This window comes from Malus domestica, chromosome 02 (assembly GCF_042453785.1).
Source record: "Malus domestica chromosome 02, GDT2T_hap1".
In the NCBI taxonomy this organism is placed as follows: Eukaryota; Viridiplantae; Streptophyta; class Magnoliopsida; order Rosales; family Rosaceae; genus Malus; species Malus domestica.
The window spans coordinates 24,025,865-24,050,107 of NC_091662.1; the positions used below are offsets into that span (position 1 = coordinate 24,025,865).

General features: G+C 38.6%; 2 protein-coding genes across 2 annotated transcripts; both read right to left on the reverse strand.

Moving 5' to 3' along the window:
- Positions 1-10,734: 10,734 nt before the first annotated feature.
- LOC139191524 (uncharacterized) lies at positions 10,735-11,127 on the reverse strand. Its single transcript, XM_070812409.1, has 2 exons — positions 10,932-11,127; positions 10,735-10,868 (listed from the first exon to the last, which is right to left on the reverse strand). The coding sequence occupies exons 1-2, from the start codon at positions 11,125-11,127 to the stop codon at positions 10,735-10,737; spliced, it is 330 nt and encodes a 109-aa protein (XP_070668510.1).
- A 9,986-nt stretch (positions 11,128-21,113) lies between these two features.
- On the reverse strand, positions 21,114-22,895 carry LOC139191525 (uncharacterized). Its single transcript, XM_070812410.1, has one exon. The coding sequence runs from the start codon at positions 22,893-22,895 to the stop codon at positions 21,114-21,116; it is 1,782 nt and encodes a 593-aa protein (XP_070668511.1).
- Positions 22,896-24,243: the final 1,348 nt, after the last annotated feature.

Below are 24,243 nucleotides of genomic sequence, written 5' to 3' on the forward strand. Positions count from 1 at the left end.
ACTTAGTTTGCATGCATGAATTGAAGGAATATTTTGTGAAAACAAGTTCATTTAAGCAACATCAATAAGCATGCAATTAACAATTAAAGGCGGAATCATGCTTGCATGCACTTAAAAACAAAACTTTAACCATGAAATTCAAAGCCTAGTAGATTGGTGAACCAAAACTCAACTCAAAACAAAGTGAGTTGAAATTGTACCTTTGTAGATTCCTCTTTGCATAAGCAAAGGCTAATCACCCAAAGAGAGGGCCTTCATTCCTTGCATAATAAATCTATGGATTTGGATGGAAGAATAGGTTTCTCCAAGTTCCCAAAATTGAGAACCTCTAAGTCTCTTCACCAAGGAGAGATTGGAGAAGAAATGAGTGACCTTGGAGTAGTGGGATTGCAAGATGCACCCCCCAAGGTGGCTAGCCTATTTAGAGAGAAATGGAGAGACAAGTTCTCACCAATTTTCTCCAAAACAAACCCTTAATGAATTTTGGCTATAAAGTCATATTTATACCTTTATTCATTTGAGTGACAAACTTGTAAATAAGTCCAAGTTCACTACCCTAAACAATATGGCCGGCCATTAGGATATTTTGGACTAATTGGGCCTTTGTGAATCATTATTCATTAAGTTGTCATACAACTCAAGTTAATGGGCTTGACGTTCGAAGCCCATTGGGCCTTAAGGTCCAAAACTATCCCGAGGGCTTTAACGAACTTATTCGTTTGATTAATTAACATATTAATTCATCATTGCCATAAATAAATGATTAAACCATTTAATCATTCTTACTCATCTCCATTGTTTCTTCAATCTCCTCCTTACACGGTGTGCGATCCATTAGGTTCCTTTTAGCGAGGCAGTGGGCGATTTAAAACCATTTTACATCGATTGTGAATTGAAACTTACTTTCAATTCTCCCTTTAGTGATTACACACGTTTAGGGCTTCCACAAACCATGAGTGACACCTTGCAGCATATCATGGTTACCCAAGCTAATCAGAAGAGGTAGAGAAAACCTATTCAGTTTGGGATTACAAATGCAATACGGTCTTTCTCTAATCTAATACTCCTGACCACATTGTTTGGTTTGATAGTTTATTTATTCATGTCTACTATCCAATGTGATTCGTGTGCTTATATGATTTCTTTGAATGTGATTTAGAACTACTTTTCTAAATCTCATTCATACTCTGGCCAGAGATTCTAAATCATATCATAGAGTATTCTCCCTCAAACGGTTTGAAGGTTAGAGATCCCTTGTTGCGCATTCACTTGCCTCCATGACTAAGTGGCTTAACCCCAACGATGCCGTGGACACCCCGATGGGGTGACTTTGACATAATCAAAGATCAAGGACTTAACCACAAGACAACTGTGATGCCTCAGGTCAAATGACTAATTTGCATTATCCCAAACATGAGTTCTCATGTGACATGAGTATGAGAACTCTTCGTTGATCGCGTTCAGTGAACTCATTCTCTACTGAGCACCTACGTACTTGTCTTGATGTCACACACACCAATGACTCGAGACTAGTCACTCTCCCTGAGAGAAGACATAGCACGTACCGATCTTGACGGACTGTCAATGCCCAATTGACAATCCTATGATCAGGAACATTTAGGATGTGTCTACGAAAGAATGGTCTCATGAATCTAACTTCATTAGATTACATTATTCCAATCACATATTCCTTGGACTTTATCGTTTAAGTATATAACATTTATATGAGACGGCTCAAACAATAATCTTTGCCCTTTATAGTTAAACTAGATTAGTTTAACATGTAAAATGTCCGTAAAGTATCATCATATGATTGGCTTTAGGGCACATTTCCAACAATCTCCCACTTGCACTAGAGCCAATCAGCTTAGTCATCAGTGATGATACCTCTTTTGTAGTCATTTCATAAATGGCTAAATAGTAGGCCTAGGCAATGGATATCTATATGTTATCCATAGAAGCAACCTTGAGAATAACGACGTCACCATTATACATGATTCTCAATCATGTGGTTCAGTCTCTCATATGAGTTCGGACCTTGATGAGACCTTGATTCCCTGGCTTGAGCTATCGCCCCATTAGTGTCATAGTGTCGATACACTAGATACACTTTCTGGTTGGAACCGAATAGAGAGTTCATAAATGAACTTTCCCATCCAAACAACATTGTTGTAAGCTTCTATATGGCAATATATTTTGCATTCATAATGGAACACACTAAAGTCATTACTTTAATGTTTCCATCCAAATATCTCTTTAGTCATAATAAAGAGTTATCCGTTTATCTCTTCATTCATAATGAAGAAACATCCAATGATGGATTAGATTCATAATCTAATACATTTACGCTTCCTTTACGTTACTCTAATTCTTCCTCATTCTTTGAGGAATCTATCCTTTAGTATTTCTTAAATACTTAAGGACTCACTTGACAGTTGCCATGGTTCTGATCCTAGGCTTGCACTTATATCGTCTTGTACCGTTCTAGGTACAACTCATATTAATGTTTTTCATACAATATGAAATACATAAATCACCTTTGTGCGTATGCATAAAGGATTCTATTTACGCATTATTTCTTTGGGAGTCAAAGAGTACGTTCTCTTTGAGAAGAGCAACTTCTTAGTCTCACTAGAGTTGTCCTTCTAATTGAAGTTTATCATCATATGAGAAACTTCCTAGCATCCATTGTCTATTATTAGGGATTGGTATAATCTAATTATATCATGAAATATATCATTATAGATTTCCATCCCATGTATATAGACTATATCTCCCATATACATTCTATCTTCATATAATGTTTAAAGTCATAACTTTAACGAAGAAATATTCTTTTTTCATTTCCAAAATTAATATATCATATATACATTCATATATATCACAAATATATTTATATATATTTACATATATATATACAAATTTAGGAATATGATTAACTCCCACTAATCTTTTGTAAACCTAGTAAACAAAAGATTCATTTACATCTTTATGAGAAATCAAATGATTTTACCTTTCTCTCATAAGACGCTTATAGCTCCCACTAGCTTGCTAAGATTCATGATGGATGGATCTCTACAACTTACATGTCTTGTGATTCATAGTTTTAGACATATATTATCAAGACTATCTTAATAATGGTTTCGGAAACCTATATTATGTCCAAACATTGAATCACCATTTAGTTGTAGCTAGCAATCTTCGAATTAATTGAAACTAAGACTACGTCAAAAATGGTTCCTTCAAAGTCAACCATTCTCTTTGATTGTAGTCACCTTAAGCTACCAATTAGCTATGAAGGTTTCATTATTTCGAGTCAAATGGTACTTTACCATTTCCTTGAGTATATATCATATATATACACTCATTGTAGTCATAAGGATTTTCATTCTTAGTTCTTTCGAATTAAGAGGTGCAACTCTATGACTTAGTCATAAAGTTCAAAAAACCATTCAACTGAGACGGTTTATAAATCCTTATCGACTACCTTGGAGCTTGAGGTATAGGAACTAGGTTGTTATATTTGTTGATTACTTTCTTGTCTCTCAAAGAACCATTCTTTGAGTTCTATCCCTCGTTCATTTGCTCTTAGGCAAATCACATTGTAAGATTACAATGAACTACCCAACAAAACAACATTTGTTAGTTGGTTTATAAAAGCGATATCCAAAAGTTAATTTAAGGATATCCTACAAGATTGTTATAAAAAAAATATTGTTTATTAACACACAACCCCAAATCTTAACATGTTTTAAGATTTGTTTTTCTTTCCAACTACATCTTATGGAGTCATGAAAATATTGGAAGATCTTCTCATTGACAATCATATTGTTTTAGAAGTATATATCCTATATATGGGTAATAGATAACATCTAATGAACTAAATCTTATTCGAGTTCGTTCTTCTCCTAATGGAGAAATACATTATCTTATGATGCTATTTTCCTTGATATCTTTCAAGGAAACTCGTCTAAAGTGTTACCTTTCCTTGGATCAAATCTAAGGAGGTAAATACTTTAGATGTCTTACTCATCAACTTACATTTCTTGAATTCTTTGAAACATTTTGCAAAGTATTCGGACTTGTGTTTATTCAAAATAAACTATAGTCCAACCGAGAGTGATCTTCGGTGAATGTTATCCAACATGAGTAGTATTATGTTTGTGGACAAGTGCCACTAACATCTAAGTGAATTAACCTCAACAACTTTGTGATTCTTTCTTCTTTCCAAAAGAATAAAGTTTCGAACATTTCGCCTCTATATAATTTTAACAAGAAGGTATTGGATCCGGATCTAACGATCCAAAGCGTCCATCTATGACCAACTCGTAATTTATGTTTTAGAGGTATCACAACTTTAGTGGGGATTAGTCACTACCTTGCAACCTTTTGGGTTTTAAGCATCATTATTTTCTAAACAGTTAACACTACCATATTATCTCTACTATAGAGATAATTAATTAGATTACCATAATCCAATCATTGATTAATAAAGAACATTATTTTGTCAAACAAAACATTTTTCCATTTCACATAGTGACGGAATTTAGTTCCTTAAAATTGGAATATAAAGACAATCTATGTTTTTCCAATTTCTTTGGTAGTTCATATGAGGAATGGTGTGATAATTATGTTGACACTCAAATTAACCCTCTTTTTATCAATTGTAGCAAAGTATGTAAGTAGGGATCGTTCTAAACCGGGGATTAGGAGGGATTGCAAAATCACTTGAAAACGGACTCAAATACATAAAAACAAGTTTAAAACACTAAACTAAACTCAAAGAATACAAAACTAAACTTTAAAACACCAAAACAAACCAAAAGACTCAAAACAGCCCAAAAACACTCAAAACTGCCTTAAAACCACAATCTGGGCAGTTCTGAACACTAGACTCAATCTTGGACGAAAATTGGTTTTATCTTGACCTAAGACACTTAAAAACATAAACTAAAGTGATTTCTAACTACTATGACTCAACTAAGTAAATGGGGATTGATTTTGGACGAATTTAACTTTTAAAACAAAAACTTTAAAAACAAACTTTAATGAAAACGATTTTGATGAAATAGAATGGGGAAAGGCTAGTTAGAAGGTTCCTTCTCCACACATGAAACATATGCATACGACTCGATCTCCAATTACTCTTTCAACAAACCATGAATGACAATGCCCCAAATTAACTAGATTGACCAATTAACTCTCAGATTTCCCTAGATTCATTGAATTGAATGGGATACGCATTACAACCAAATTATTCTTATCAAGGACCCTAACTATGGAATACGCATGATAGAGACACATATCAAAGATCATTAAGTTCAATGGAAATCATAAGCATTGACGAGGCATTCATAACTATGGGATACGCATGTTACTCTTGCCTAGGATTTACTTAACACAATCGTGACTAGCGACTTTTACCACTTATGAATATAAGTTAATAACGATTAGGTGAAATTCCCTTATACTCTAGCATCAAATTCATGCATGCAAACTAAGTGTCGACCCTCAATCAACATACATAAACATGTTATCAATCAAATAGATAAGTAAACCACATTCGCGATTCATGAAATCATAATTGGAAGAAATCAAGTCATATAAAACATATGATCATGGCTTTGAATTCCCCTCTAACTATAAAGAAATTAGTTCCTCATGTTCGCAAATACACAAAGACAAATAAATTTAAACATTGACATAAAGATAGAAAACACCTAGAAACGCTCCACAATCCAAGCTCCTTGAATGGCATGCACGGCTCCAAGTTGTCTTCCTTCTTCTCCTTGCAAACTCACGGCACAAGAGGTATGAATGGTGAATGGTGTAGTGAAAATCTGGTAGAGGGTGGTGAATGAATAGGTGCGGCAAGGCCTTGTATTTATAGGCTGAAAATTCACATTCCTAGGTAGCAAAGGACAAGGTTTTAAAGGCCTAAATTGCATAGGATAATAACATCCAATCCTATAAGTGATGTGAAAATTAACTTGACACACAAATTAAACCCTATGGATGACAATTGTAGTATATGAGCAAATAGGGATCGTTCTAACCGGGGATTAACTAGGGATGCTAATCAATGTAAAACTGACTCAAGAACATAAAAATATAATGTAGAACACTAAACTAGACTCAATTAATGCAAAACTAGGGTTTAAAACACCTAAACAAACTAAAAACTCAAAACAGCAACTAGAAGGCTCAAAACTGCCTAAAAACCACTTTCTGGGCAGTTTTGAGCACCTACACTACTTTGGACGAATTTGGACTATGACTTGACTCAAAACACTTAGAAACACAACTAAATGGATTTCTAACTAATCTAACACTTTAAAATAGATGGGGGAATGATTTTGACGAAATTAAAACTTTAAAACTCAAACTTTAAAAACAAATGTAAAGCAAAACAGATTGTGATTAAATAGAATGGTGAGAAGCTAGTTAGAGGATTCCTTATCCACACATGAACATATGCATACAACTCGATCTCCAATTACTCTTTCAACAAACCATGAATGACAATGCCCCAAATTAACTAGATTGCACCAATTAATTCTCAGATTTCCCTAGGTTCATTGAATTGAATGGAATACGCATTACAACCAAATTATTCTTATCAAGGACCCTAACTATGGAATACGCATGATAGAGACACATATCAAAGATCATTAAGTTCAATGGACATCATAAGCATTGACGAGGCATTCATAACTATGGGATACGCATGTTACTCTTGCCTAGGATTTACTTAACGCAATCGTGACTAGCGACTTTCACTACTTATGAATATAAGTTAATAACGATTAGGTGAAATTCCCTTATATCCTAGCATCAAGTTTAGGCATGCAAATTAAGTGTCGACCCTCAACCCACATACATAAACAAGTTATCAATCAAATAGGTAAGTAAATCACATTCACAATTTCTGAAATCATAATTGGAAGAAATCAAATCATATAACACATATGTCCATGGCTTCAAATTCACCTCTAACTAAAAAGAAATTAGTTCCACATGTCTAACATAATTGAAAGGCAAGTTAAATTAAACATGAAAACAGAAACAAAGAAAGAAAGAACTCCAAACACTCCACTAATGGCAGATTGCATGTGCAAGGCTTCTCCTTCCTTTGGACTGCACGGCACTCCTTCTTTCTCCTCCTTTAGTGGCTGCACAAGGTGGATGAATGGTTATGGAAGGATGTAGGAATGGTTTGGGGAAGAGGATGGTGCGGCAAGGTTGAATTTGGGCAGAAAGTTGGGAGTTTGGGGATGGAAGGCTGCGGCAAGGTGGGAAATAGGGTTTTGGACGAATTTCTGAATATGGAGAGGGTGGTCTCCGGCCAAGGGAGGTAAAACACATATATATAGGCAGCCAAACCCTAAAGAAATCAGGTTAGACAAATGGGCTAGGGTTTAGGTGCGGCTAGGGTTAAGAAATCCACCAAAAACTAGGGTTTCTAGAACATTAGGTGCGGCATGGGCTTAGGGTAAGTAATCAGATTTTTTTCATGTGAACAAGGCCTAGGTGCGGCTGATTAAGTGGGCTAGGGTTAGGGTTAGGTGCGGCATAGGTCCAAGAGGCAAAGATGGGTCATCCAAAAGCCCAAAGCCAAGAATAGAAACTCTCGAAAATGGAAACCTCCAAGAATAGAAACTTCCAACTTTAGAAACTTTAGTTGCCAATTCCGACTTCTTTGTTCTTTACTTTCATTTCTTCATTTCTTAAGCTCCCTAGACCTTCAAACTCGTCCATTCCTTGTTCCAAGCATGTACTTTTCAATCCAAGCTCACTTTTGCTCTAAAATGCTCCATTTTGCCATCTTTTATGTCATATGCCCTTTGAACCTGAAAACACATGAAAGTAGCTCAAAAGACTACTTTAACTAAGAAAACATAACGAAAATGCATAAGAACTAGCTAACTAAGGCGCAAAATTATGCTCCTATCAATAAGGAAAACAAGTCAAAAACCCAAAGGGATTGGGAGATAATGTGCAGCAGAAAGAGTGTGAAAAGATAAGGCTTCTAGACACCAAAAATCCCAAGGGAAATAGGAATTAGGTGCGGCAAGGATCTAGGGTTCTAGAAGGATAATGCAAGGCAGATTTTTAGGCTTCTAGAAAGGTTCTTAGGTGTCATCTTGATAGGATAAGATAAGGTCATCTAGAAATCCCATTTTAAGCATCCTAATCTAATTAGAAACCCTCCTAAGTGGCTGGAATGTGGATAGTTTAGGATAAGGATAAGATAGGATAAGATAAGGTTTGATTGGATAAGATAAGCTAAGATAAAGTTATGGATGAGGTTTTGGATAATACTCCTTATCTTGAGCTGATTCTTTGGCTTTAATTCTTCTTCTTCATGTAGGAAACCTTGCTTGAGTAGGAAACTTCATATATCTAGGAATCCATCTTCAATTAGGACTCCTTTAGTGATTAGGAATCCCAATTCATTTAGGAATCCTTCATTCAAGTCATTTCCTTCTTCAACTAGGAAACTTTGTATCTTCAATTCTTCAACTTTGAAACGCCTTCCTAGCTTCACCAATTCCTCAAATTCGTCCATCCCTTGTGCTTCATGTGCATGAACTCCATTTTAGCCCAATTTTGCTCCAAAATGCTCCAAATTGCATCCTTTTGCTCACTTTGTCTCTAAAACCTGAAAACACATGAAAATAGCTTAAAAGACTAACTTAACTAAGAAAACACAACATAAATGCATAAGAACTAACTAATTAAGGCGCATAAATATGCTCCTATCAAATTCCCCCACACTTAGCTTTTGCTAGTCCTCGAGCAAAACAACGAAACAAAACATAACCTAAACCTTCCAACAATCGTCTCAGGGATTTCCAATGGTACATGACACAACAAAGATTACTACTCACATAGATTTTAGCCATCTTTACACTTAAGCACATACTTAATCATAGTCATCACTTACTAGCTCACATTTAATCAATTACAACAATGTTTTGAATGTAGTAACATGCCTTAGAGAATCCCTCAATTTCTTACTAGATATGCACTCATTTTTCACTTAGATTTTCTGACTACACACCCTACACTAGTTATATGTGAGAAGATTGATGTAAATATGAAAACTAATGCTCACATATGTTATGACAATAAAAGCATTTTCTGGAATTATGAATGTATGTATACGATCTCATGAATGGAATGCTACTACTTAGATGCGAGATCCAGGGATATCATATGCTCATACCAACTCCAAACTCCACATATTGAAACACATAACAATCAAGATAGAAGCAAAGGGTTGTAACGGGGCTAAGGTATTGGCTAACAAAGAAAGGTAAGGATAAACAAATATTCTTAAAGAATAATAAGCAAAGTAATGAAATTGATACTTAGAATTCACTTTTGCATGCGAAAATCAATGTTTAAACTCAAGGGGAAGATTCATGCAACGCTTAGGGTCTAATTCAACTTTTTGGACCCTTGCTTCAACAACCAACAACTTAGAGCTCATTTTATGCTCTTTCAACTCCTTTTCATACTCTTCACACTTTTTTTCTTTTTTTCTTTCTTTTTCTACGAATTTTCTTTCTTTTTTTTCTTTTCTTTTGTTTTTCTTTGTCTAACCCGTGCCCTCCTTACTTCTTTTGGCACACAAACTTTCCCTTCCCCCACACTTAGTTTTCTGCACACATTGATCAAAAGGAATTCCCTCTAAGTCATGCTTTATTATCCTTTAAGAACAAGGGTATGGATAGTCCTACTCTAGGCTAGGTACGGATAATGTGGCTAACAACAAAAATAGGCTAAATAAGGCTCAAAGGGGTTAATCCTACAAAAACAAATGCATGGGTTGAAGGCTTTTTGGCTCTGGTGATAACTACTAAACACTTCATCTTGTTATATGTTATGCACTCAATTTTAAGTTTTGAATGAAATGGGTATGAGTTCTAATATTTGGATCTATAATGATAACACGCCTTCTAAGTAGCAACCAAGCAAAGAATGATGAGATCATGCAACGACTTTAGAAAACAACAAATTCAAAGATTATTAACTCTTCAAATAAACGTTTAGGCTCAAGTCTCACAAGGTTGTAGCGTTAGTTTGAGTTACTTCCTTCAAGCATGTTACAAAAACTGATTTTTTCTTTCTTTGTGATTATATGTGAATTCGTAAACAACAACGATGACCAAGCATAAACAAAAGAGCATATCAAACTTCCATCCATGTTTGTAACTTTCTTTAACGGTCATGCAATTAAAAACCAAATCCTCATCATTGTGTTGGAAGGTACTCTACGACACAAACAAACAAAAACAACTGTAAAACGACTCTTTTTTGGGTTTTTTCAAAACTTTTTTCAATTTTTTCTTGAATTTTCGTATTTTCTGGTAAAGCCACATAAAAACACATCAAAACTTTCTAAAAACACTTAAAAACAATGAAAAACAACCTTTGAAATGTTAGGTGATAAAATCCTACGAATTTGACAAAAAAAACACTTTGTTTACCCCCCCACACTTAAACCAAACATTGTCCTCAATGTTTCAAACATAGACACACACAAAAGCACGCAAATAACACAACTAGCAAACATGACAAATATGGCAAAGTAAAAGCAATAAAGAGTAGGGTTTAGGACCGCAAATCTGGTTGTGATGTCGGAGCTTTCTAGGTCCTCTTTATTTGCATGGGTTGCCTCCCAAGAAGCGCTTGCTTTAACGTCTTCCAGCCGGACGATGCTTCCAATCAAGCTTGAATAGGGCCCACGGGTTGGAGGTTGACTTCCTCCACGGTCTCCTTCTCAAAAGGTGTGAAATATGGCTTCAAACGATGTCCATTGACTTTGAACTCTTGTTGCGTCTTCAAACTTTGAATTTGAACTTCACCATGCGAAAAAACATTAGTAACAATAAAAGGTCCAATCCATTTAGAACGCAACTTACCTGGAAATAACCGAAGGCGAGAATTGAAAAGTAGCACTTTCTGCCCGATAGAGAACGTCTTGCTCCGAATCATCCTGTCATGGAAGGCCTTCGTTTTCTCCTTGTAAATACGAGAGTTCTCGTAAGCTTCATTCCTAACTTCTTCAAGCTCGTTCAATTGAAGTTTCCTATGAAGACCTGCGGCATCAATGTCCATATTAAAGGTTTTGATGGCCCAATGTGCTTTATGCTCCAATTCAACCGGAAGATGGCATGGTTTCCCATAAATGAGCCGAAATGGGGACATTCCAATTGGTGTTTTGTAGGCCGTGCGATACGCCCATAATGCATCATTCAAGCGCAAGCTCTAATCTTTCCGGTTTGGCCCTACGGTCTTCTCCAAAATCTGCTTGATTTCTCTATTTGACACCTCCGCTTGCCCACTTGTTTGAGGATGATAAGGTGTTGCCACCTTATGCGTGACACCATATTTCTTGAGTAGCGCTTCAATGGTGCGATTGCAGAAATGAGAGCCCCCATCACTTATAAGTACCCGCGGCATTCCAAACCTTGCAAAAACGTTAGTCTTAACAAAATCTGCAACCACTTTAGAATCATTAGTACGGGTGGCTCTTGCTTCCACCCATTTCGAAACATAATCAACCGCAAGTAGAATATAAACAAAACCATGAGATGAAGGAAAGGGACCCATGAAATCTATGCCCCACACATCAAAAATTTCAACATTAAAGATGGGACTTTGCGGCATTTGGTCTTTTGGTCCTATATTTCCAGTTCGTTGACAACGATCACATGCAATGCAAAAAGTTCTAGCATCCTTAAAAATAGTAGGCCAATAAAAACCACATTCAAGTACTTTACGTGCAGTCCTTTGAGTGCCAAAGTGACCTCCACATGCATAAGTGTGACAAAAGTTTAAAATAGACTGAATTTCAGAATCATGCACACACCTACGAATGATTTGATCAGAGCAATATTTCCATAAATAAGGATCATCCCACACATAATTTCGTGCATCATACTTAAGTTTATCACGTTGGTTTTTATTGAACTCACTTGGAATGACTTTAGATGCTAAATAATTAACTAAACCCGCATACCATGGCATACTAACCTCAATGGACATCAATTGCTCGTCCGGGAATGTCTCTGGGATCGGCACAACCTCCTCTTCATGCACCAAACGGCTCAGGTGATCAGCCACAACGTTCTCACTTCCTTTCTTGTCTCGGATTTCGATATCGAACTCTTGGAGGAGAAGCATCCATCGAATAAGCCTTGGTTTAGCCTCCTTCTTCGTCAGCAAGTACTTCAACGCTGCATGATCAATGTAAATTATTACTTTAGTGCCAAGTAAATAAGAACGAAACTTATCTAAAGCAAAAACAACGGCAAGAAGTTCTTTTTCCGTTGTGGAATAGTTCAATTGAGCATCGTTCAAGGTCCGAGAGGCATAATATATGACGTGTGGCTGTTTGTCCTTCCTTTGTCCCAAAACAGCGCCTAGAGCATAATCGAACGCATCGCACATAAGCTCGAAGGGAATGCTCCAATCTGGTGGCCGAATGATGGGGGCCGAAGTTAGCATCTCTTTGAGGTGTTTGAACGCCTTTTCACACTCCTCGTTGAATTCGAAGGACACATCCTTTTGGAGAAGTCGGCATAGGGGTGTGGAAATTTTTGAAAAGTCCTTGATGAATCGCCTATAAAATCCTGCGTGGCCAAGAAAAGAACGTACCTCTCTAACCGAAGTTGGAGAGGGTAAGTAGCGTACAAGATCTATTTTCGATTTATCAACTTCAATTCCCCTTTCAGAAACGATGTGCCCTAAAACGATGCCTTGTTTTACCATAAAGTGACACTTTTCCCAATTTAAAACAAGGTTCGTTTCCACGCATCGTTTTAAGATTAATGTGAGATTTTCCAAGCAGCCATCAAACGAATCGCCAAAGACACTAAAATCATCCATGAATACCTCAATAATCTTCTCAATAAAATTGGAAAAGATACTTACCATGCATCTTTGGAACGTGGCCGGTGCATTGCATAATCCGAATGGCATGCGCCGGTAAGCAAAAGTACCAAATGGGCACGTGAAGGTGGTCTTTTCTTGGTCGTCCGGAGCTATGACAATTTGATTGTATCCCGAATAACCGTCAAGAAAACAATAAAAAGAATGACCGGCTAACCTTTCTAACATTTGATCGATGAATGGTAGTGGAAAATGATCCTTCCTTGTGGTGTTGTTGAGCTTCCTATAGTCAATGCACACTCTTCAACCTGTTTGAATACGGGTTGGCACAAGCTCATCCTCGGCATTCTTCACCACAGTAACTCCGGACTTCTTCGGGACAACTTGAACCGGTGAGACCCAACGGCTATCCGAAATTGGATAAATCACTCCACAATCGAGAAGCTTTATAATCTCCTTTTTCACAACTTCCATCATCGGAGGGTTGAGCCGGCGTTGAGCCTCTCGAGTTGGTTTAGCCCCCTCCTCTAGAAATATGCGATGCATGCATGTTGTAGGGCTAATTCCCTTAATATCGGCCAATGTCCATCCAATGGCTGTTTTGTGCTCTTTCAACACCCGAATCAACTTTTCTTCCTCTAATGCCGTGAGTGATGAAGAGACAATGACGGGCAACGTCTCTTCATCTCCCAAGAATACATACTTTAAATGATCCGGCAACGGTTTAAGCTCAAGAACGGGGGCCTGAATCACAGAAGGTAACAACGTATTAGTGGAAACGGGAATTGGAATTGGGTTAGAAGGCTTACCACGATGTTGGGGCAATGATTCCAAGGCAGCCACAAGCTCGGCATGCTCCTCCTTAGGTACGGCCAGATTGGGCTTCATGCCAAGTCCTTGTGCAATCGTCGTTTCAAGGGGATCGTCTTCCAACATATCAAGATAATCCTGCGCCAATTCATCCAATATATCAATAGAAAAACAAGAATGATCATCTTTAGGAAATTTCATAGCTTCAGAAATGTTAAAGTTAATAATCTCCCCATCAAATTCCATTATCAACGTCCCTTTGAACACATCGATCTTGGTGCGTGCTGTTTTCATGAAAGGCCTCCCAAGTAGAATCGGCAATGGGGTGACATTTGGTGAATCCTCCATCTCTAAGACATAGAAATCCGCTGGAAATATCAAGTTATCCACCTGCACCAACACATCTTCCAAAACTCCTTTCAGATATGCATTAGAACGATCGGCTAATTGAATTATAACACCATCATTTTTAAGTTCTCCTAAGTTCATGGATGCATATATTGAGTATGGTATGACGTTAATTGAAGCTCCTAGATCTAACATAGCATGTTCAAATTTAGTATTGCCTATAACGCATGGAATTGTAAAACTTCCCGGATCTTTGCATTTAGGGGGTAGTTTTCTTTGCAAAACAGCGGAAACATTCTCACTTACCTGGACCACCTCTTTGTTCGAAATTCTCCTTCTTGTTGTGCATAGTTCCTTTAAAAACTTGGCGTACCTAGGTACTTGCTTAATTGCGTCAAGAAGAGGTATATTGACTTGCACTTTCCAAAACGTCTCCAAAATGTCTTTCTCGTTCTCCTCCTTCTTGGATTGCTTCAACCTGCCAGGAAAAGGCACGTTTAGTGGAATAGAACTAGGAGAAGTTGGAATTGAACTTACCTTGGCCGAATTATATGGATTGGAAGTGCAACATGGCTGCGGCAAAGGTGGTCCCCTCCTTGCCGTGGGTGTTGCTTGTGTGTTCTCTTCAAACTGCAACTTTTCATCCTCTTCATGACTTGTTTTGGATGCTTGGGGTTCGGTTCCAACTTGTTTGCCACTCCTCAATGTAATTGCTTTGGCGGTTTCGAATCCCCCTTTTGGATTTGCAACGATTGAACTAGGGAGTCTTCCTTGGTCTCGAAATTGTCCCATAAACTCGGCAATTTGCCCCACTTGCTTCTCCAACTCGTCCACCTTCTTGTCCCTAGTCTGCATGCCCTGCGCCATAGAAGTTAGTAAATTAAAAATTTGATCATTATCAATAGAAGAACCTGATTTTTGGGCGGGTTGTGCTTGGGTTTGATTTGGTGCAAACGGCTTTTGATAGAAACCCGGGGGTTGTTGCCTAAACGTGCTTTGTTGTTGGCCTTGTTGGGGTTCTCACCATTTGAAATTTGGATGATCACGCCAACCGGGATTGTAGGTGTTAGAAAAGGGATCATTCCTTTGTTGGTATTGTTGCCCAAAGCCCACGGCATTGAGGGTCTCCCACCCTCCATTCTCAATCAATTGTGGGCACTTGTCCGTAGGATGTCCTTGCATGGAACATACGCCACATGCACTTACATTTTGAACTTTTGGCCCTTCCACAACCTGAGAAAGCAAAGTAGTAAGGTTAGCCATTTGATTTTGAAGTTCGGTTATGGCACTTACCTCATTCACTTGGTGTTGCCGTGGGGTGCCTCTTTGTCCAACACCTTCGTATTGTTGAGCGTTCAACGCTCAATTGGCAATCAAAGTCTTTGCTGCCGTGGGGGTCTTGTCCACCAAGGCTCCTCCCGCCGAAGCATCTAGCATTTGTCGTTCGATTGGTAGAAGTCCCTCGTAGAAGTATTGTAGAAGAAGCTCCTCCTTCATTTGATGCTGTGGACAAGAAGCAACAAGAGATTTAAAACGTTCATAATATGTAGGAAAAGACTCACCTTCTTCTTGTTGAATTCCACTTATCCTTTTTCGTAAGAGGATGACTCGAGAAGTTGGGAAAAACTTCTCCAAGAAAGCTCGCTTCATGCTCTCCCAAGATGTGACCGTTCCGGGAGCTAATTCATATAACCAATCTTTCGCCTTATCCATAAGAGAAAAGGGAAAGGCTTTCATCTTCAATATACTCCCGTCGACATTGATTGGAGTCATGCTTGAACACACCACCTCGAATTCTTTCAAGTGCTTGTTAGGATCCTCCATGGACAACCCATGGTACTTCGGAATATGGTGGAGCAAACTCGACTTTAACTCGAATTCCTCGGTCTTTCCTTGGGCAGCCGCCGGATATTGAATACATAGAGGTGCGGCATTGTCCAATCCCGAAGCCGAGAGCTCCTTGATTGTACGATTGTCTTGTGCCATGACTGTCTCAACTTCACCCACTTGGGCCGTGGGTTCCTCTTCCTCAATCTCAACTTCGGCTTCCGAATTTGAACTTGATTCACTAGGTTCTGGATTCTTCCTCTTTCGTCTCAACTCTCGTTCAAAATCGTCGTCAAAGTCCAAGATGTGTTCACGAACCGGATGAGAGCTCCGAGTCATAAACTAGTACCTAAAAACAAGAAACAAAAACAAAGTAAAAATCTGGACTCAATTAAAACAAATTGAAATAAAACAATCCAAGGGATTAGCAACTTTGCTAATCCCCGGCAACGGCGCCAAAATTTGGTGTGATAATTATGTTGACACTCAAATTAACCCTCTTTTTATCAATTGTAGCAAAGTATGTAAGTAGGGATCGTTCTAAACCGGGGATTAGGAGGGATTGCAAAATCACTTGAAAACGGACTCAAATACGTAAAAACAAGTTTAAAACACTAAACTAAACTCAAAGAATACAAAACTAAACTTTTGATAGGAGCATATTTATGCGCCTTAGTTAGCTAGTTCTTATGCATTTCCATGGTGTTTTCTTAGTTAAAGTAGTCTTTTAAGCTAGTTTTATGTGTTTTCAGGTTTTAAGGCCAAAGGATGCAAGAAGATGCATTTTGGAGCTTTTTGGAGCAAAATTGGGCTTGGAATGATTATCACATAATTGGAGCCAAGGTTTGGACGAATTTGAAGACTTGAAGATGATGATTCCTACTTGAACAAGGTTTCCTAGTTGAAGTAGGAAAGTGCTTACATGAAGGAGGATTCCTAATCGACGAAGGATTCCTAATCAACGAAGGATTCCTAATTGAAGATGGATTCCTAATTGAAGATGGATTCCTAATCACATGAGGATTCCTAGAAGAACAAGGATTCCTCCTCCAACAAGGATTCCTACTTGAAGTAGGAAAGTTAAGCCAAGGTTTCCTACTTTGGTTTGATTTTTCCTAATTGTCCCTAAAAGTTCCAGCAATTATGAAGACTTTCTAAGCATTCTAGGACACAAAACAAAAGCCTAGAACCCTTTTGAACCCTTGCCGCACCCCCCTTTGCATTTCCTCTTCCTTATTTCCTGTTTTTATGCTTTAAAACACCTTCCTTTTGTGTTTTAAACCCTAGCCGAATTTCCCTTGCCCTTTCCTTTAATTTTCTGATTTATTTCCTAATTCTAGAATCCTTAGACTTAATTTCTGATTACCTAATTAGCCTAGGGTTTTTAATTTCCTAATCCCTTTAAATAAACATGTTTGTGCAGCCACAAACATAGCCATTCATCCAGAAAATAATCCTTCACGCCAGAAACCATTCTCCATCTTCAACAGCACCATTCACCCAAATTTCTGCCACAAAACCACCCTAGCCGCACCACCCATTCTACATCATTCAAATACCCAAGAATCTGCCCATTCAGTCCCATTCACGCCAGAAACATCACCACTCTCTCTGCCGCACCTATCCTTCACCATTCACCAAATTTTCTGACCAAAAACCACCCTAGCCGTCCCATACACCTATCCCAGTCATAAACCCATCGTTCTACACCATTCATAACCCCCAAAACTCACCCATTCGTGTGCAGCAGCAAGGAGAAAGAAGGAAGGACTCTTGGATGCTTAAGCTTCATCGTTGGTGCATTCTAGGTGTAATTCGTTTTATGCTTTCAATGTTTAATTTCTTTTCCTTTCGTTTTGCTACGAACATGAGTGGCTAAACCCCTATTGGTTAGGGGTAATTTCGAAGCCATGACTATGTATGCAAGTTGATTTAATAAATTCCAGTTATGAGTTCTTGAATCGTGAATGCAATTGGCTTAACTGTGCGAGTAATAACTTATTTGTGTTTGTTAATTAGGGGTCGACACTTAATTGGCTTGCATGAATATGTTGCTAGAATATAAGGTTGTTTCACATAATCGTCACACACTTATATTCATATGTAGTGAAGGTCGCTAGTCACGATCGCGTTAAGTTCAATTCCTAACATGAGTGACATGATGTCATAGTTGCAAGTGCTTTGTCAATGCTTATAGTTTTCATTGAACGTAATGATCTTTGATTGTATCTTTATTATGATGTCATGTAGGGAACTTTTGAGGAATGCTTTGGGTTGTCGAATGATGTCATCCAATCCAATAACACAAGGAAAACTTGAGAATTAACTAGTGATGTCACGGTTAATTTGGGGCATTGTCATTCATAATTCAACGAAGGAATAACTGGAAATTGAGTCGTTTGCATACTTGTCATGTGTGGAGAAAGAGCCCCTAACTAGCCTTCTACCCATCTATTTCACAAAAATCGTTTTTACAATCTGCCCTATTTCCAATCTGTTTTCTTTATTTTAATTTTCGTCAAAACAAAATCCCCCTTTATTTTAGAGTCTTAGATTAGTTAGAAAGTGTGTTAGTTTATGTTTTCTAGTGTTTTGAGTCAAGTTATAACATAAATTCGTCCAAATTTGTGTTAGTACTCAAAACTGCCCAGATTGTGCTTCTAAGGCAGTTTTGAGTGTTTATTTGCTGTTTTGGTTCCTTTGCCTTGTTTTGGTGTTTTAACTTTTAATTTTACATTCTTTGAGTCTAGTTTAGTGTTTTAACTTTGTTTTTACATCATTGAGTCAGTTTTCAAGTGTTTAGCAATCCCTCCTAATCCCCGGTTTAGAACGATCCCTACTTACATACTTTGCTACAATTGATAAAAAGAGGGTTTAATTTGTGTGCTTATATATTTCGCATCACCAATCCACTTAGAACGTAACTTACTGGGGAATAACCGAAGGCGAGAATCAAAGAGGAGAACTTTCTGCCCCATGGAGAATGTCTTGGTACGGAGCATCTTGTCATGATAGGCCTTGGTCTTATCTTTGTAAATTCGAGCATTCTCGTAAGCTTCATTCCTAATCTCCTCGAGTTCATTCAATTGGAGCTTTCTATGAATGCCGGCGGCATCTAGATCCATGTTGAAGGTCTTCACAGCCCAATGTGCCTTGTGCTCCAACTCGACGGGCAAATGACATGGCTTACGATAGATGAGCCGAAAAGGTGACATACCAAGGGGAGTTTTGTAGGCCATACGATAAGCCCACAATGCATTGTCTAAGCGCAAGCTCCAATCCCTCTTTGTTGGCCCCACGGTTTTCTCTAGGACTTGCTTGATCTCCCTATTTGAAACCTCGGCTTGCCCATTGGTTTAAGGATGATAAGGTGTTGAAACCTTATGCGTAACATTTTATTTCTTGAGCAATGCCTCGATGGTTCGATTACAAAAATGGGAGCCTCCATCACTGATTAGAACTCTAAGCATTCCAAACCTAGCAAAAATGTTAGTTTTCACGAAATCTGCAACCACCTTAGAATCGTTAGTATGGGTGGCTTTTGCTTCCACCCATTTCGAAACATAATCAACCGCTAGCAAGATATAAGTGAAACCATAAGATGGAGGGAAAGGACCCATGAAATCAATACCCCAAACATCAAAAATTTCAACAAAGGATAGGGGTTGTTGCGGCATTTGATCCTTGGTACCTATATTTCCCGTTCTTTGGCACCGATCACACGTTAGACAATAAGTTCTAGCGTCTTTAAACAAAGTGGGCCAATAAAATCCACATTCAAGAACCTTTAATGCTGTTCTTTGAGTGCCAAAATGTCCACCACAAGCATAAGTATGACAAAATCTTAGAATCGAAAGAAATTCACAATCATGCACACATCTACGCAAAATCTGATCATGGCAATACTTCCACAAATAGGGATCATCCCAAACATAAAATCGTGCATCTTTTCGAAGTTTATCACATTGGTGCTTGGTGACAGTGCTTGGGAGTTGTTTGGACACTAAGTAATTCACTAGATCGACATACCAAGGTTCATTTACCTCAATGGACATCGGCTGCTCATCGGGGAAAGTTTCAGGGATAGGCATGGCATTGTCTTGCTCATCATGGACCATTCGGCTTAGGTTGTCAGCCACCACATTCTCGCTTCCTTTCTTGTCTCGGATTTCGATGTCAAATTCTTGAAGAAGAAGCATCCAACGAATGAGCCTAGGTTTTGCTTCCTTCTTCGTTAGTAAGTACTTTAAAGCTGCATGATCAGTATAAACAATCACTTTAGTTCCAATTAAATAAGGCCGAAACTTATCTAAAGCAAAGACAACAGCCAGAAGTTCTTTTTCTGTTATGGAGTAGTTTAATTGGGCATCATTGAGGGTCCGAGAAGCATAGTTTATAACATGCGGCTACTTGTCTCTTCTTTGCCCTAAAACAGCTCCTAATGCATAGTTGGATGCATCGCACATAAGCTCGAAAGGAAAACTCCAATCGGGAGGAGTAATGATGGGGGCCGAAGTGAGCTTCTCCTTGAGTTGGTTGAATGCCGATTCACACTCTTCATCAAACTTGAAGGGCACATCTTTTTGAAGCAATTGGCAAAAGGGGTTAGAAATTTTGGAAAAATCCTTGATGAAACGCCTATAGAACCCTGCATGGCCAAGAAACGAACGAACCTCTCTAACCGAAGTAGGAGAGGGTAAGTGACGTACAAGGTCTATTTTTTATTTATCTACTTCAATTCCTTTTTCTGAAACTATATGGCCTAAAACTATACCTTGTTTAACCATAAAATGACATTTTTCCTAATTCAACACAAGATTAGTTTCAACACATCGTTTCAAGATCAAGGTCAGATTATCCAAACAATTAGCGAAAGAATCCCCAAACACACTGAAATCATCCATAAATACCTTAATGATCTTCTTAACATAATCGGAGAATATACTTACCATACACCTTTGGAAAGTGGCAGGTGCGTTGCATAGGCCGAATGACATGCGACGATAAGCAAACGTTCCAAAGGGACACGTGAATGTGGTCTTCTCTTGATCATCCGGGGCTATCACAATTTGGTTATATCCAGAATATCCATCAAGAAAGCAATAAAAAGCACGACCGGCTAACCTTTCAAGCATTTGGTCGATGAATGGCAAAGGAAAGTGATCTTTCCTTGTTGTGGCATTTAGCTTCCTATAGTCAATACAAACACGCCATCCAGTTTGAATTCATGTAGGCACCAAGTCGTTCTCTTCATTCTTGACAACAGGAACTCCAGACTTCTTGGGAACGACTTGAATTGGTGAAACCCAACGGCTATCGGAGATAGGATAGATCACGCCACAATCTAAGAGCTTGATTATTTCCTTCTTCACAAGTTCCATCATTGGAGGGTTGAGACGGCGTTGAGCCTCTCGGGATGGTTTAGTCCCCTCCTCAAGAAGTATACGGTGCATGCAAGTGGTGGGGCTAATTCCCTTAATGTCGGCCAAGGTCCACCCTATGGCTGTTTTGTATTCTCGTAGCACCCTTACAAGCTTTTCTTCCTCATGTGCTGTGAGACTTGAAGAAACAATTACGGGCAATGTTTCGTCATTTCCCAAAAACACATACTTCAAATGGTCCGGCAACGGCTTAAGTTCAAGAGTAGGTGCCTGAACAAGAGAAGGTAACATCTTAGTAGAAACTGAACTTGAAATTGAGAGTGGAACCTTACCATATTGTTGTGGAAGTGACTCAAGGGCAGCCACAACTTCCACAACCTCCTCATTAAAGGGCACAGCGTTGGGGTCCTCAATCTGGCCGTGGGTTTGTATGGTTCCAATGTTTTGGTTTTTCAGTTCTATGCCCTTCGTAATGGCTATTTCAAGGGCATCCTCGTTCAATTCCTCAAGATATTCCTGCGCCAAAGAATCAATGATATCAATAGAAAAACATGAATGGTCATCAACGGGATATCTCATAGTTTCAGAAATATTAAAATTGATAACTTCCCCATCGAATTCCATCGTCAAAGTGCCCTTGAACACATCAATCTTTGTACGGGCTGTCTTCATGAATGGCCTACCAAGGAGAATCGACAGAGAGGTGGAATGGGCTGAATCCTCCATGTCTAAAACGTAAAAATCAGCCAGGAAGATCAAATGGTTCACCTGCACTAAAACATCCTCCAATACTCCCTTTGGATAAGCGTTAGAACGATTAACCAATTGTATGATCACACCATCCTTTTTCAATTCACCCAAATTCATAGATTCGTAAATAGAATAAGGCATGACATTTATGGATGCTCCTAAGTCAAGCATTGCATGTTCAAACCGAGTAGTGCCAATTATACAAGGAATCGTAAAACTACCGGGATCTTTGCATTTAGTAGGTAGTTTACATTGCAATACGGCTGAAACATTTTCACTTACCTTAACTACCTCTTTGTTCGACTTTCTTGTCTTGTTTGTGCACAGCTCCTTGAGAAATTTGGCATATTTTGGGACTTGTTTAATTGCCTCAAGGAGTGGAATGTTTACTTGCACTTTCCGGAATGTTTCTAGAATGTCCTTCTCATTCTCATCCTTCTTCGATTGCATGAACCTATGAGGTAAAGGAACATTGGTCAGATTAGTATTAAGTGAATTTGAACTTAACTTACCTTGTTTGGTCGAATTAGGAAGGATAGGGGCTTGCGACAAGGTTTGTTTCACCCTTGTCGTGGGTGTGCTAATGCTTCCCTCCTTTTCTTGCAGCATGTCATCCTCTTCTTGGGCAGATTTGGGAGTGTCGGACTCACTTCCAACTTCTTTTCCACTACGCAACATGATGGCTTTGACAGATTTGAATCCTCCCTTCGGATTCACATTTGTTGAACTAGGTAACTTACCTTGTTCTCTACTAAACTGCCCTATGAATTCAGCCATTTGTCCCATTTGTTTCTTCAAATCTTCCACCTCCTTGGCTTGATTTTGCATGCCCCGCGCCACATTGGTTAGCAATTGAACAATTTGATCATTATCCATAGGCGTACCTGTTCTAGATTGGGCCGGAAGTGGTTGATTTTGTTGATATGGCCGTGGGAACCCAAGGGGGTTTTTCCGAAATCCCCCTTGTTGTGCAGGTTGTTGGGGCTCTCTCCACTTCATGTTAGGGTGATCTCTCCATCCGGGGTTGTATGTGTTCGAGTATGGATCGTATTTGGTTTGATTTTGGCCTTGGAATCCAATAGCATTGGCAGATTCCCATTCACCATTCTCGATTAACTGAGGGCACTTCTCGGATGGATGCCCTTAAATGGAGGACATGGTGCAAACTTGATTTTCTTGTGGTTTTGACCCAATTACAACCTGAGACACAAGAAAGGTAAGATTAGCTAATTGTGATTGAATTTCAGAGATAGCACTTACCTCATTCACACTATGTTGCCGTGGGCTTTCTCTTTGTCCAACACCCTCATATTGTTGTGCATTATGTGCTCGGTTTGCAATTAGAGTCTTCGCAGCCACCGAAGTCATGTCAACCAATGCACCACCCACCGAGGCATTGATAGGAGCATATTTATGCGCCTTAGTTTAGCTTGTTCTTGTGCATTTATAGTGTTTTTCCTTAGTAAAGTAGTCTTTTAAGCTAGTTTTATGTGTTTTCAGGTTCTAAGGGCAAAGTATGCAAAAGGATGCATTTTGGAGCCTTTTGGAGCAATTTAGAGCTTGGAATGGACATCATATGCTTGGAGCCAAGAGGATGGACGAAATTGAAGATTTGAAGATGATGTTTCCTACTTGAAAAAAGGTTTCCTAGTCGAAGTAGGAAAGCGCCTAATTAAAAGATGAAATCCTAATCAACAAAGGATTCCTAATTAAAGAAGGATTCCTAATCTACGAGGGATTCCTAGTTGAAGATGGATTCCTAGAAGAATGAAGATTCCTACTCAAACAAGGTTTCTTACTTGATGTAGGAAAGTCAAAATCCAAATGGTCTCAAGTGAAGCAACAAAGAAGTTTTCCAAGTCCAAGAAGGAAAAGGAGTCCAAGATGAAGAAGGAATGACAAAGACAAGGTTTCCTAATCCAAATAGGCAAAGTTTCCAAGTGCCATGAGGAATCCTTATCCATTTAGGGCACCTTATCCATTTAGGATACCTTATCCTTGTTCTAGAAACCTTATCCATCCTTGCCGTGAGTTTTCCTTGCATTAGAGGGTTTCTAGAAGCCCTAATCTGCCCTATCCTTTAGTGCCGCACCTCTCCCTTCTAGAAAGCTGATTTTCCTTGCCTTGCAAGGCATTCTAGAAGCCTTATCACCTCATCTCCTTACCTGCCGCACCTAGGAAGCATTATCCCTTTTTATTTCAGATTTCTAAGCCCTTTCCTGAT